The 15104-nt window shown below is 38.7% G+C and overlaps 1 protein-coding gene across 4 annotated transcripts in view; it reads right to left on the reverse strand.

Moving 5' to 3' along the window:
- cadm1a (cell adhesion molecule 1a) overlaps positions 1–15104 on the reverse strand; it is a 342552-nt gene that overhangs the window by 22855 nt on the left and 304593 nt on the right. For 3 of the 4 annotated variants that reach the window (XM_055180572.2, XM_055180574.2, XM_055180571.2), the window contains one exon: positions 4494–4526. The exons of the other annotated variant lie outside the window; for it this stretch is intronic. In XM_055180572.2, coding sequence (XP_055036547.2) covers positions 4494–4526 — 33 coding nt within the window. The remainder of the gene's footprint in view (positions 1–4493; positions 4527–15104) is intronic. 4 annotated transcript variants of the gene reach the window in all.

The following is a 15104-nucleotide window of genomic DNA, read 5'->3' on the forward strand; positions in this document are numbered from 1 at the left end:
TGCAGCAGGAATATTATATACAATATTATGCAAAATCCACTTTTACGCATAAATGTGTGTTGGCAGTGTGTGAACAACAACCCTAGAATGAAAAACACACCCACTCCACTTTTTTAAATCCATATTAAACCAGAGCAGTCTTATAAGACATGCTATTTTAATTCACTTGTTAATGTGATGTCACACAAACAAAGCCATACCCACAACCACTGAATGACTGGTTAACTGTACCCAAAAGCTTTTCTGTACCACTAATGAGCCTAAAGATACTATTGTCTCAGATTGTATTCATCAGATCTATTTTAACTGAAAGCAGTAGCTCATTTGCATTTAAAGGTACAGAAATGTAAAGAGCACTCCCCCCATATAGGGGCATATTGGACATGCTATAACAAATGATCTGTTGGGTATTTTAAGCTGAAACTTCACAGACACATTCTAGGCACACCTGAGGCTTATATTACATCTTGTAAAAATGGGCATAATACTGGCTCTGGCCCGGTCAGTTTTTGCAGCTCAATTGGTACAACAACATTGTATTAGCAGTTCAAAACTTTATGGGTTCAATCCCACGGGACACACATACTGATCAAATCTACATCTTGTTATGCACTGCAAGCCTCTTTGAATGAAAGTGTTTGCCAAATGCATGAACATAAATGTAAATCAAACAAGTGTGTCCTGAAGTGCATGACTATGAGGAAAGATGGCAGCCTTCAGGTCTCATACTTCCTGGCTAGTCGAACAACTAACATTGAAACAAATAACTGATAGCTCTCTCCAGGTATCAAAGGTGGCAAAGTTTAGTAGATTAAGATTAATAAAGAATTAATAATTATACATTTTTTACAATAATGTGCACTAATAATTTGTACCAAAAACATTTTAAAAAGATGTGAGAAAACAGCGATTGACAATTTTTTATATACCGTAATTTCTGGACTATAAATCACATCAGTCAAAAATGCGTTTTGAAGAGGAAAAAAACATATATAAGTCGCACTGGACTATACGTCGCGTTCATTTAGAAAATGATATCACAAAATCCAAGCCGAAGAAGAGACATTTAATCTGGAAAGGCAAGTTATTCAACTAAACAATAGCAGACAGAACAGCAGGCTGAATAGATGTCCGTACACATTAAAGTAACATAAACAGTTATTTACACGATACACAATAGCATACATAACATACCTGGGAGGCTAAATAGGCAAAATTAACACGACAAGCCAAATCAAAAAGGCTCCGAAGTCATTCCGCATCACTGAATCCATTGAATTACATAAATAGACCAGTTCAAAAGATGTAAACAACACTGGTCCAGAACCACTTCCTGTTTCAGTTTGTAACTGTTTTTTTTTATTTCACACATATATCATTATCTTTAGGATGTTTGTTTAACTTTTGACTCAGTTCTATATGTTCTGTTGGTTGTATTTTAACCCAACGTTTATCTAGTGTTAAAAAAATGAAACAGGAAGTGCTGCTGGACCAGTGTTGTTTACATCTTTTGAAATGGTCTATACAGGAGCAGCATAGAGCAGACTCTCGCGGCTGTAGACGATAATGGTTTCTCTTGGTTCATTTGAAATACACTCACCTAAATGATTATTAGGAACACCATATTAGTACTCTGTTTGACCCCCTTTCACCTTCAGAACTGCCTTAATTCTACGTGGTATTGATTCAATAAGGTGCTGAAAGCATTCTTTAGAAATGTTGGCCCATATTGATAGGATAGGATCTTGCAGTTGATGGAGATTTATGGTATACATATCCAGGGTACGAAGCTCCTGTTCCCCCACACCCCAAAGATGCTCTATTGGGTTGAGATCTGGGCCATTTTAGTACAGTGAACTTATTGTCATGTTCAAGAAACCAATTTGAAATGATTCAAGCTTTGTGACATGGTGCATTATCCTGCTGGAAGTAGCCATCTGAGGATGGGTACATGGTGGTCATAAAGGGATGGACATGGTCAGAAACAATGCTCAGGTAGGCCGTGGCATTTAAACGATGCACAATTGGCACTAAGGGGCCTAAAGTGTGCCAAGAAAACATCCCCCACACCATTACACAATTGCATCAATGAGAAATTGAACAGGTGTTCCTAATAATCCTTTAGGTGAGTGTAATTTTGACATATAAGTCGCACCTGACTATAAGTTCCAGTACTCGCCAAACTATGAAAAAAGTGTGACTTAAAGTCCGGAAAATACGGTATATACGCACTTAACGTGTTTTGCCTCTGAGCTCTTCATATATTAGAGCTCAGAGGCAAAACCCGCTAAGTGCGTCTGGCTTGATTTCTTGTTAATTAGCATTTTTATCAGACTTTTAATGGGTTCTGCCAACAAACCAGTTTTTATGAATGGCCTGAGGGCGGGATTAAGCGGATTTTATGTATTTCAAGTATTTAATGAACCTATAGTATGTGTCAAGAAGACCATTCGGTTACAATCATTATCTCATTTTTGACAGAGGTGGCATTTAGCAGCGTTTGCATCTGAACTCTTCACATATATATATATATATATTCACATAAACACGCATCATTTTACAAAGAGACAACAAGGTCAACTCCTATACCACAGATCTCTTAGAACAACAGTATCTTATATAGAAAAAGATAACAAGAAAGCAAACGTTGAGAGGAGGAAAGAAATGCATCAAAGATACACAAATGAGACAAATGTTGCCGTAGCTCTCCGTTCTGGCGAAAAATCTTGCCCACTATGTGAGCCTCCTACCTCAACCTCTGCTGAAAAACCCCACTAACTGCTTGAACAGCTTGTTGCTAGGATACACCAGAGAGGGTAGAAAACTGTTATCAGAGAGCAGAGAAATCTTCTGAACAGTGAGAGCAGCACACCCAGGAAAATAAGATGGTAAACAGAGTGCATCAGCTACAAAAGTGAGGCGCATAAAACACACAAGCTGTGACAAGATGCAAATGGGCGATTGTTTTAAAGAGTAACACATGCTTTTCACTGCCATCAGAAACCAAACAATATGACTTAATTCCTTATTGCTGCATTTGGAGAACGCACTGAATGTTTTATGATGCGATGAGCTTGATGTTTCCTTTGGAAAACAGAGGTGTGAAAAGCTCTTTTTAACACAAACAAGCGTCTTAACATTACCACAAACACATATCTGCAACAGGTCAGGACATCAATTTCACAGTCGGATTAAAGAAGAATGCTTGACATTTTATCAACAAGGCCAATTCGTGTCCATTCTGATAATGAGTACTTCAAATATTTCAATCCTTTTCACAATATAGCGAGCAGGCAAAAAAATCTCCATGTCATATCTAGACAACATAAAGATAAGAAGCACTACCTTAAAAAAACAATTTGTTTCCCAAGATAACAAACCCTGGCCTCACCTTCACCTCGATTTTATTCAGCATGACCAAAAACCTTTTGTAGGACCAAAAATTGCTTTGGCTTACTCTGATTCTCTGTTATACATCACTGCCAGGCTGATATAACCGTACAAGGTTAACACTGGCCGTGTGACATGGTATTTAGAAATGCAGTGAACTGTACAAAAGCTCAATTATAGCTCTGCTACACAGTCGAGCCTGACCACGGCGTATAGTCAAAGAAGGCACGTTCGAATTATGCACAAAGAATCGCCTTAACCTTTAGATGTTCTACAACTCGTATTTGCGTTAACCTTTTTCGGATGTAAAGTTGTGCGTATGAGTAAACAAATGCCGGTAGCCGAACTGATCCGGGCGTTAGGTCACAAAAAGCAATGCAAAAAATTTGGAGCCGGACTGCAAATTAAATCATTAAAAAGGGTTTCAATAGATGACATAATTACACAGTACCATGAAAGCCAGTACGGAAACATCTGCCAGTGCAGAGTGAGAGTAAAGATAAAAGGCTTAATGACATGTAAAAGCGTTTTTGTAGTAGTATATTACAAAACACAAAGCCCGTGAGCTATGCAAATGGTACCCGTCCTGTGATTTGTGTGGAGAGCTGGCACACCAAGGTTGGGTGCGATGCCATATGCGGCACGCAGAGAAAGAGGTCTCCATTTTTCAGAAATCAAAAACAGCCGTTTGGACGTCATTTAAATTCATGAAAAATGATTGCGGGCGGCTTACGAGTGTCTGTTGGGAGCTACGTGAGGACTAAAGGGGTGAAAGAATCAAAAATGGACCTGAAAGGGGTTCATGCACATACTGATGGATTGATGTGTGGCTTTGAATTATACGATGGACGCTCTTGATTAAAACTCCCAGCAGAGTGTTCTGGCAAACAGGCGTGGTCTTTTCGGGTGATTGACGCCTGGGATAAAGGGTATGTGACGTACGGTCGGAAAAACAGCCAGACAGACACAGTATACAAAAAATCCCCACTAGCTTCATTCCCGTGTTGCGTGCATGTCTGCGGCATTACGTGCTGCACTGTACTCAGCTGGCATGCAGAGAATAGCATGCGGTGCTGGCAGAAGAAGGAGGGAGAGGTACCAACCGTGAGATGCTGCTTCGGTGCTGGCCGCAGTGTCTGAGCGCACGAGGAGAGGAGGTGCGACGGAGGACGAGGGAGGAGGGGAACAGGAGAAACAGCATGCATAAAGAGGAGAAATGGGGGAAAAAACACAAATGGAACTGATAAGCAAGCATTTACAGACCATTACAACAAATATGAGCAACACTTTGCAACAAGCGACAAGGGCACATAAGTGGACAAAATCAAACATATTGCTCGTCACAGCAAACGACAAACACAGTGACTTTTCAGTATTCCCATGTGGAGGTGCGGTCAGCACGTTTTCCTTTACACTTTGCTGACTCTTGTTCGTCCCACCAAATTTGGACTTTAAACGGGAACTTACTGTATGTGTGAATGCATTAGGTTTGAATTTTTTGTCTGTTTTCGGCTTGTAGCAAAGTCATACATTGATGTAAAAGTAATACACATGACACACTGTAACAAATATTTTGCTGCTTTAAATTTTTTGTACATAAGGAAAACCAAATTGGCTTCATATCTAAAGATACTATTTTAAAATTTGACTAGTGGTGAGTTGCTGTAATTCAGTCTCTACAAAAAAACGTGATTATGCGATCGCATGATTCAATGCATAATTGGCCAAAGTCTGCATATTTATACGGGGGCCGCATTTTTTAAATACGCCGCACTTTAATTGAATTGCAGATTTCTGCTCGCAAAATATGCGGGCTTGCATGATCTCTGCATTTTCGTAGCAAAAAGTCTGAAAGTTGAAAAATTTTGCATTTACTTCACACATGCGCAACCATGTCCCCTGTTGTCATGGGAATGTGAGGATATGATGTAATTACGTGAGCATCAATGAAAAGCTGCAAAAGCTGCAAACGGTTTTTGCAAGTTCCCGAAATTTCATCGCATAAAATTGCATAAATATCCTGCATATTCCATCACATTTTTTAAGAAAACATGCCCCAAAATCAAGGATTTTTGCCCGTAACAATCACAAAAAAAAAAACTCTTTTCTGGAAGGACTGGTAATTTATAAAATAAGTTCAGTATTTCCCACAGGATTTTGATACTTGTGGCGGTGATGACATGAAATATGTTTCACTTCTACTCTTTGATCTGTCACATTATATTGCATTTTAACACAACTTAATGCTATTTTTACATATTATCTTTTCTGTTGTCAGACATAAAATGAGTAGACTACAAAATAGTTACTAAACACGACCCAGTAACACCTCGTATTTAATCCAACTGCTGCTAAAATCCTGATTTATAACCGCGACATCGTCTGACAAAATGACCATACATTTACACTGAATCCTTACTGCTATTGCTCTTCTCATCAATGTCTTGTTACGAGCCCTTTTTATTTTAAATGTGAGTTTTATTGTCGCGTATAGTGCAGACAATTCGGTGCAAATTCCGAAATATTAGAGAATACACAGTAACTGTTACACAAAGTTACTACAAAACACGTGCGCAGGCATACCGCATTATAGAGAGGAGAGAACGCGTGTGTGTGTGGGGGGAACACTAATGCTAACCTTTCGGCAAGTCATGATAAACTCGATAAGCCGTGATCTCTGTCAGTAAAATCTGTGACTGTTGACGTTTACATGAAAAAAAAGTATACGGAGGAACGGACATTAAAAACACCGCCACCTTTTCACTGTTATGTTATGCGTTTACACCAACTGCGTTTCAGGCATCAAAATCGTGTCCACCGCACCTAGTTTGCCGTTCGAACAGTTTGAATGCATTCGCGCGTGTAGAGCGGAGTACACACGCGGAAAAAGCAAGCATTTGACGTGCATCAGAGGCAAAATCCGCTTCTTGTGGGAGAGGCAAGTGCTATGCGGTTGTCTTTGCAAGATGACTGATGTTGATTGTGCATTTATCGAGAGAGTTACCGGTTTGTATTTGGTAACCTTACTATAGGGGGAAAATAAACGGCGCGGGTCGATAAACATCACGTGACTCAAAAGTGAAATGTGTATTAAAACTTACCAGGTCGTATAGCTCCGGGTGACTGCTTACGGACACTATCAAGCGTTCATTCATGCTGAATGAGTGACTCTGGGCGGGGCTGCCTCCACAGCAGCAAGCAGGCTCCTGATTGGTTAACGCAGCGCGAAATTCCGCCAAAGTAAAAAATTTTCAACTCGGGCGTCAGCCGGCAATTCGCGTCAAACACAATATGCACAAAAAGCACCATTCGCGCATACCATGCACAACGCTCAATTCGCGCGAGGTAGACACGCGAATGAGGCGGAAACGCGTCTTCCGCACCGCGCCAAACGCCTCATCCGCGCCGCGGGACCTCCAGACGCACGTAAAGGCGTCTTTACATTGACTTGACATTAAAATCACTCGTGCTTCATGCCTCTACCGCGGTTTGTGTAAACGCAGCATTAGAGAAAGGGAGGGGGCGCGCTGGCCGCTTGCAACAATGAATTAAGACGTTTTTAAACAGTAAAATGTAAATGGGAATCATGAAAAATCTATTCGTGGTGGCCAGTGTGGACTCCGTGGCGGTGTGCCACGAGTAAATCAATGTATGGGAAACACTGAAGTTCATTTTAAAAGTTGAAGTAATATAAATATATATATATATAAAAAAATTGTAAGTTAAAATGACTTAGAAAGCCAAAAGTGTTTGCTTTGTTTAAGTGGTCACTTTCACTTTGTATATAAAAAAAATCTGAAATTTAAGTTTACATGAAGTAATTGTATTGCCAAATGTTCATCTATGGGTGAACAATAAACCTGATATATGTGGTGTGTGTGCCGCTTTAAAAACAAAGATTTTCAAAAGGTTCAAAATGTGATTTTCAAAAGGTGAAGACAATCACTGCTGTACCCCAAATCAATAAAGCAGAACCACAGGACTCTCGAAAAATAATAACAATATGAAATGACCTTTTTAAAAGCCTGCCTTTCTCACCGAACCCAATGTGAGTAAAAAATATAGTGTGGTGCATTCAAATCACATAAACCGCTCTTTATGCCCCAATCAGCATTATATACTGTAAGACATACAATACAGTAAGACACAGAATAGCAATTTAAAGGCTTTAATTAAACTGTACTAGAAGGCCACAGACTTTTTGAAATGTTGATAGCGCAGCATAAAGCAGTATTACTGCTAGAGGTAATTCCTCTGATATAAGTCTTTCGGCTTTGAGATGATGAAATACCCTGCCTGAAACATGGAAGCAAACACGTAACATAAGGAATGTGTGCCCTTATCCCGGTGCATTACTGTAGGGCAGAGAGCACTTCAAACACACTGGGAGAACCTGATGCCGAGGTGCTCATTACGGAAAGAAACATTAGAGATGTCAATCACTGCAAACTCTGCTCTTAAAGCATAACGTGGCCCGATTAGATAGGATCTAGTCCTAATCTAGTTGTTGGCTTTGATGATTCAGGTTCAGTTGAGTATTCCTCCATATTTATCAGAGATTGATGAAAGAAGCGCTGCGGATGGTGCTGAGAATACCAAGCGCACACTAAAGTACATACTGTAGAAGTAAAAAAGTGCAGGATAGATCTGGAGATGAACACAGAGAGCAGGTTGCTGTTAACATGCAGTAAAACTACTGTAGCACTATTAGGTGTAATTACTGCAAATGAATGATATATTATTTATAGTTTTGCCACAACACCCTTGTGCTGTGGCCAATTCAATTTCAATACTGGAAGTGAGACAAATCTCAAATTTTAAATTCTGCACCCCCGCTGTATGTGAAGAGGTTTATGCAAGGGGTTCTCAGCCATTCGATATTTCAATGAAAAGCTATCGCATAGCAAAGTACGTTAGACCCCTGCTATTAAGCCTTAAGGTAAGGAACCATCAGGTGGTCAAAAGACCCATATCATTATATTCTGTAGTGTTAGACCATTCTTTAGGTCTCAAAATAAAAAGCTTTCTCCGTCCTCAAAGCCGTCCATTGTGCACAAAAGCACAGCAAGCCATTTAACATAATCATTGAAGAGACGTCAGGTCCATCAAATGGTTTTTCACCGTCTGAGTAATAAAAAACATGAATTACACCGCACTTACAGTACTGTTGCACAGCATACGTCTTGATCTGCTGTGCCGTTGGGTGGATGCACAGTTATCAAACATGAACTGTCAGCCACTTTCAATGTGGGCACAAATACTCGAGGCGAGCACTTCAAGGACCGAGTCCTGATGATGCATGTGCCTACGAATAAAACACAGTCGAAATGAGCAATAATATCTGCAGGTTATTATTTGACATTAAGAGGGAAGTGGAGGGTTTCCATCACTTTCCGCATGCTGCGAATCCCATCAGGCAGATGGTTGTGAGCATGTTCTTGCGGAGAAGCAGAGAGATCCTGATTATTTACTGCCATCCAAAGACAGAAAAGTAAGGTCCAAAATGACTATGACTGAATCCTCAATCATCAGAGGGCCTCCAAGAAGCCCGCTAAGCCCATTACCCACCCCGTCAATAAGTCTGCTGATGAGCAATAACCTTTTCCCCATGTGCCTGGCTTTTTGTCTCAGCCCGGGTCACCTGAGGCTCTGTCCTTGCTTACATCAGCAGCTGATGTCAGCAGAGATGACAATGGGCACACAGCTTCGTGGCTAATTGCGACAGCTTTGTATGGCACAGGAAATGACAGCGAAACATGCGTCCAGTGCCCAGGGGAAGGGCACAACTGCTGAATCTCAGCAGCACGCGGCGGCTCTTCATTGAAAATGTGAGAAAATATACTGGAGCGTAGCGTTGTGATAAATTTATCATGGAGTGAAAGCATAATTAAAGCTGTTTATGTAACTGCCAAAACAGCCTTTCAGGGCACAGAAAAGTCTTGAAGTATTTTCCTGAAAGTAGTCAGCAATTAAACTAATACAGCCAACATACTGTGGCTATGCCAAGTATGTAATATACAAACATTTAAGTACCAAGTCTAATTTACAAAAACCAATGACCCTAATGCACTTTGCGGTCAAAATGTTCACATATTCCTTATGTGAATATCTGATGCATTAAACCATGCAATTTAAATGCAGCTTAATATATTATTACATATAAGGGTGATTCTCACGTAAACTTGGTTTTAAAAATGTCAAGCATGAAAATGTAAAAATTGCTTAAATTTACTTTTTTTCCCACAGACATTGAAAAACAAAGTCTGGAGTAAATGGGAACATTAATTTAAAAACTTTTACTTATCATTTAACACTTTTTGTAACATAATTTAAAAAATTAGTCCTAAAAAAATCTCATTACCGCAACAGTCAGAAAATATCAACACTGACATATTTTCAAAATTACATGACAAACCTGAAAGAACATAATTTGGAGATTCTGCACATGCATTTAAAATCAAAGTATTATGCTTCTATTAATTAAATTAACATTTAATAAGCATCTGTCGCGGTAATGATAATCAAAATGTTGTGTAAGCATTCTGACAAGACAATATTTCAAATTAACTGTAAAAAAATTATCTTACCTGGTGCTTGGTCACTCAAAATCAAACTTTATTAAAATTCTGTATGTGTGCTTAAACTGTTCTCAAAAAGTGTTGCGGAGGATGAGAACAACAGGCATGGACACATCATTTTCCTAATTTTTCTTCATTATTATTATACATGAATATTCAGTAAATATTTTTTCTGTCATCTAAAGTAGTCTAGCAAAACATCCATTTATTTTTTTCTTAATATTTTTGTGTTAATTTGATTAAATTACAACATAACGCATGTTCAAACACAGCCGGACACATTGCGGTAATGAGAATTTTAGCAGAAAATGAGATAAAATTTACAATTATAAATTCTTATGTTGAAATCACATATTGTGCAAGGTAGAACACAGTATAGTGTTAATTCTGATGCTTTTTAATGTTACTATATTACACATTTTCAAAGCTAAAATCATTCAATGGTTTCGTGAGAATCACCCATAACATAATTTATCTCTATACTGTATTAGACAGTAGGTGAGTTCTTCATGTTGCAATACTTAGACCTGCATCCTCTCCTGCTTTGTCAGCACAATAAAAGGTCTATGAGGCGTACATTGTATCCCATTTATATCCTATTTAATCCAAAGGAAATAAATTTACTGTGTTATAGTATATTACACATCTGTTTGAATACGTGATTGACCGACAGCTTGTCTGAGCCAATGCATTACACTTATATTTTTAATACGTATGTATTTATATGCCTGTGTTTGTTCACGCTTGGCTGGCTGCATATTCTTTGCTTCCCATCTCTAGTTAATCATCACAGAATGTAATCACGGGTCCCATAACAATATACCTTTGCATAAAAAAGACGTATCGGGATCATTTCAGTGTGTGCATGATGCTAAGTGCAATAAATTCTAGGGGACGGTCTGCCTGGGTTGTGTATCAAAGCACTGCAGTCGTTGTTTTCCCTGTGGTAATGCAATTGACCTTTAGTGAATTAGCCTTTTCTCTGCCAGCGAGCCATCTCTCTTTGTCTGCGTTGTATTTTGCAGCAGGAATCAGACGGTAGAGAAATGGACTTCTATCTTACACGCAAGTGCTTTGCTGGGCAATTCATTTGTTCAATTCGAAAATCAGTTTACCAGATGGTGTTTATGCAATTTAAGCCCTGACAAAAGCACTTTTCCCTCTGTTTTTTGTTACGTGCTACAATGAATTGGATGCCGACTTCATTTATGGTCTTTCATCAATTACAAAAAGTGGAATAGAAAATCGTATTCACCAACGTTATATTAGCAAAGCCAAACATGTCACTAATGAAATATTGGGTCGGTGTGAGATATTTTTTAAAAGCTGTTGCTTTTACACTGACCAGACATCTTTAAAATGTTATTCATGTGAAGAAGAAGACTCGGATGCACTTTATAAAACAGTGGTCATATTGTTCACGCAGCTGTAGCCATGTATTTGCTTAAAAAGCTAGCGCACTCTAACTAAAAATATATAGTTAATGGTATTAGTACAAAAATAAATCATTTTAAAAGCTAAATATTTTATATTCCATGTCAAAATTCTCAGTCAATTACAAAATTGAAATAGATTGTTCTGATATGTGACACTATTTAGTTTATTGAAATACTACAATAGTAGTATTGCAGCATCAGTGTCCAGTTTCTATTTTTGTTGCACATTCTAAAACTGATTATATTGAGCATTCCAAATTGCATACTTATCCATTCCAAAGACTATAGCAATTAAGGATGAACGCAATATTATTACACAGTTCCCGAAAATAGTCCCCTGCTATTGAAAGTTACCAAGGGGACTATGTTTGGGCACTGCGTAATATCACTGCGCCTGCTGCAGCCATGTTACAGCAGCAAAGTCCTTGATTATTACGCCAGAATGAGAGTATAGTTCCTAGCCATATCAGCCTAGAAAATCGAAACTTTAAATTTTCCGTCTGTCTTAATACATGTTGTAACTACAAAAGAGGCAAGTTTTAAGTAGGAAAAATCTAAACTCTTTGGTTATTTTTTACCGTGATGCTAATTGTCTAATCAGATTCAATGGATTGTGCTAAGCTATGCTAAAAGTGGAACCACCAGACCCAAAGATCGGCTGAATCAGTGTTGTTTTCGTCAACAAAGACGATAACGAAATTATTTAGTTAACGCACCTATTTTATGACGATAACGCGACGATGACTAGCAAAGTTCTAGTTTGTGCGAATTGAGCGTCCGTTGTGGTACGCGCGAATGGTGCTTTTGTGCATTTTGCGTTTGACGCGAATTTGCGGCTGACGCCCGGGTTGAAAAATTTGAACTTTGGCGGAAATTCGCGCCGCGTTAACCAATCAGGAACTGGCTTGCTGCTGTGACGGCAGCCCCACCCGGAGTCACTCATTCAACATAAAGGAACACTTGATATTGTCCGTATGCAGTCACCCGAAGCTACACGACACAAATTCTTATTTCTATAGAGACAGGAATAAAAAGGATCTCGCTTGGAACAGTGTCAGTGAGGACATTGGGCAACCTGGTAAGTTGTAATACACATTTCACTTTTAAGTCACGTGGCGTTTATCGACCCACGCCATTTATTTTCCCCCTATAGTAAGGTTACAAGCCGGTAACTCTGTCGATGCACATCAACATGAGTCATCTTGCAAACATATAACCGCATAGCACTTGCCCCTCCCAAAAAAAGGGGATTTTGCCTCTGACGGGCGTCAAATGCTTTCTTTTTCCGCGCGTCTCTTCTTTCTAGACGCGCGGAAATGCATTCAAACTGTTCAAATGGCAAACAAGGCACGGTAGACATGATTTTGACGCCTGAGACGCGGTTGGTGTAAACGCAGCATAACACAAACACTAAAAATGGCTCTAAGGTGACGAAAACATGACGAGACGCTTTCAAGTTTTCGTTGACGAGACAAGACGGAACGAAATTTATTATAAGTATGACGTTCACAATGCATGTCATTTCTGCCTATTTTGCAAAAAGTATCAGCAATGCTGCCGCTTCCTATCCTTGTTTTGGGTACGCCCACCACGCGCACCAGATTTCACACAACAACAACACACCTGCGGTTGTGGCAATTTCGAAAGGACCGTGGCGGTGACGGCAATAAACGGAAACAACAAGATGATTTATGGATATATTTTCAGTATAATCCATCAGAAAGAAAAACAGAATGCATATTGAGAGACGACGGTAAATGTGGCCACAAACTAGATGGGAAGAATACCACCAACCTTAAGCGGCACCTGAAGACTCATCACGCTAATATTTTTTAAAAGGTAACTAACAAGTCACGCTGTTAACATATCATATACATTCAATTTTACTCGACAATTGCCTTATGACACATTTCATGGTAAGCATAAGGTTTTACATGTCTCTACTTGTCAAACCTAAGCCCATTTCCAATACTTTTTAACCTAAATTAATTTGTTAAAGACTACTTTTTTACTAAAATTTACTTAAACTTGACTAAAACCTTTTTGCATTTTAATCGACTAAAACTTGACTAAAACCTTTTTGTGTTTTCGTCGACTAAAACTTGACTAAAAGTTTATAAGTGACTAAAATGTGACTAAAACTAAAAAGCATTTTCGTCCAAAAGACTAAGACTAAAACTAAATGGGCTGCCAAAAACAACACTGGGCTGAATGGATTCCAAAACGGTAAAAATCAAATGTTTAACTCTAGGTGAGCTGGAAAATTAGCATATTTTCAAAAAAAGCGGAGTGTCCCTTTAAGGACAAAAAGAGTACATACTTTAATGGCATAAATGGTGTATTTTTTATTATATTAATACTACATTTTTTGTAGTGAAAAAAACTTTTAATACTGTAACACAAACACTAAAATGTGACCAAATGTTCTTCACATTTATCTAAAACTGCTGATGTTACAGGTCTGTTTCTCCTCTTTACCTCAAATAGAAAGCCAAGGAAAGAGAGACTGTAAACGAAATTTAATGACTGTGAGGTAGAGAGAGATTCACTTCTGAGTTACACATATTGAGCAGTAATAAGTTAATAATAATAATAATTTAGAAATAAGTATTTGGTTAGACCACAAAGTAAGCAATGGTCTGGGAAAAAAACATACATTCACACCTTCCTTTAGGTAGATTTATAAATAAACAGAAAGGCAGAAAGAAAGATTGAGCAAATGTTTGCAAGGAAAGATGAGAAATGAAAAACAAGAAAGAGAGATTGAGGACAGATAATGTTGTCAGAGAAAGAGAGAGCGAGGAGAGAAAGAGAGAGAGAGAGAGATGGCTCATCTTTGATCAAATTTGCAAAAGCTTTGTGGGTAAAAAAAGCCCTAAGAAATATCAATAAACATCCATTTCTGAGCTGTGTTTAGTGGAGAATAAATGCAATACAAATAGAAATGAATGACATCTGTCCCCATTGCGTACTGTGGTAAGCAAGGCCCCTCCATTTAGCCATTTATTTTTCGGTGTAAATGGCAATTTAGTCATCTCTAAATGTCACCTCCTGAAGCTGTAGAGCACTTTAGCCTTGCGTTAGGGCTTTAATAGATTTTTTAAAAGTGCAGTATAGCCCATTCCATTTCTCTTATAGCCAGTTTATCAAAAATGTATTAAATTTCTAAGTGGCCTCCACCTCTGTGGACTGATAAATTCATGTGGTGTTCCCAAACTATACACATCCACCCAAAGGATAAATGAAATCAACAGGAGGAGGGGGCAATGTGGCTGCTCAGGAGCTGTTTTTTCGATTGAAATACATGCGAATAATAGGATGCGCTTTAAGGGAAAAGTAATACAAAGGTGCTTGATATAGCACAGCTATTGGTTTATGTGGCCCTGGATGGGGAAAAAGCGAGGATTTGCTACGGTAATTTCATACAAACAAAGCAATATGACCGGAATTGAATTATATTCTTTCTATAAGAGCCGTTTATCCAAAGCAACGCCTGCGAGTTGGACCTCTAGAGGCTTTTAATGTGTGCAGCAGGCAGCAATGTTAACAAGATTCATTCACCTTCTTAATGAAAAAAGAAGGCGTGTCTCATTAATATGCGTCATCGGTTCTTTCATTAAATACAATCATGCCACCTAATCACGGGCAATTCATTTTTCAGCCATTTCTAGATTCGCTCAAATCATCTGCGCGAGTCAGT

Source organism: Misgurnus anguillicaudatus, chromosome 9 (assembly GCF_027580225.2).
Source record: "Misgurnus anguillicaudatus chromosome 9, ASM2758022v2, whole genome shotgun sequence".
In the NCBI taxonomy this organism is placed as follows: domain Eukaryota; kingdom Metazoa; phylum Chordata; class Actinopteri; order Cypriniformes; family Cobitidae; genus Misgurnus; species Misgurnus anguillicaudatus.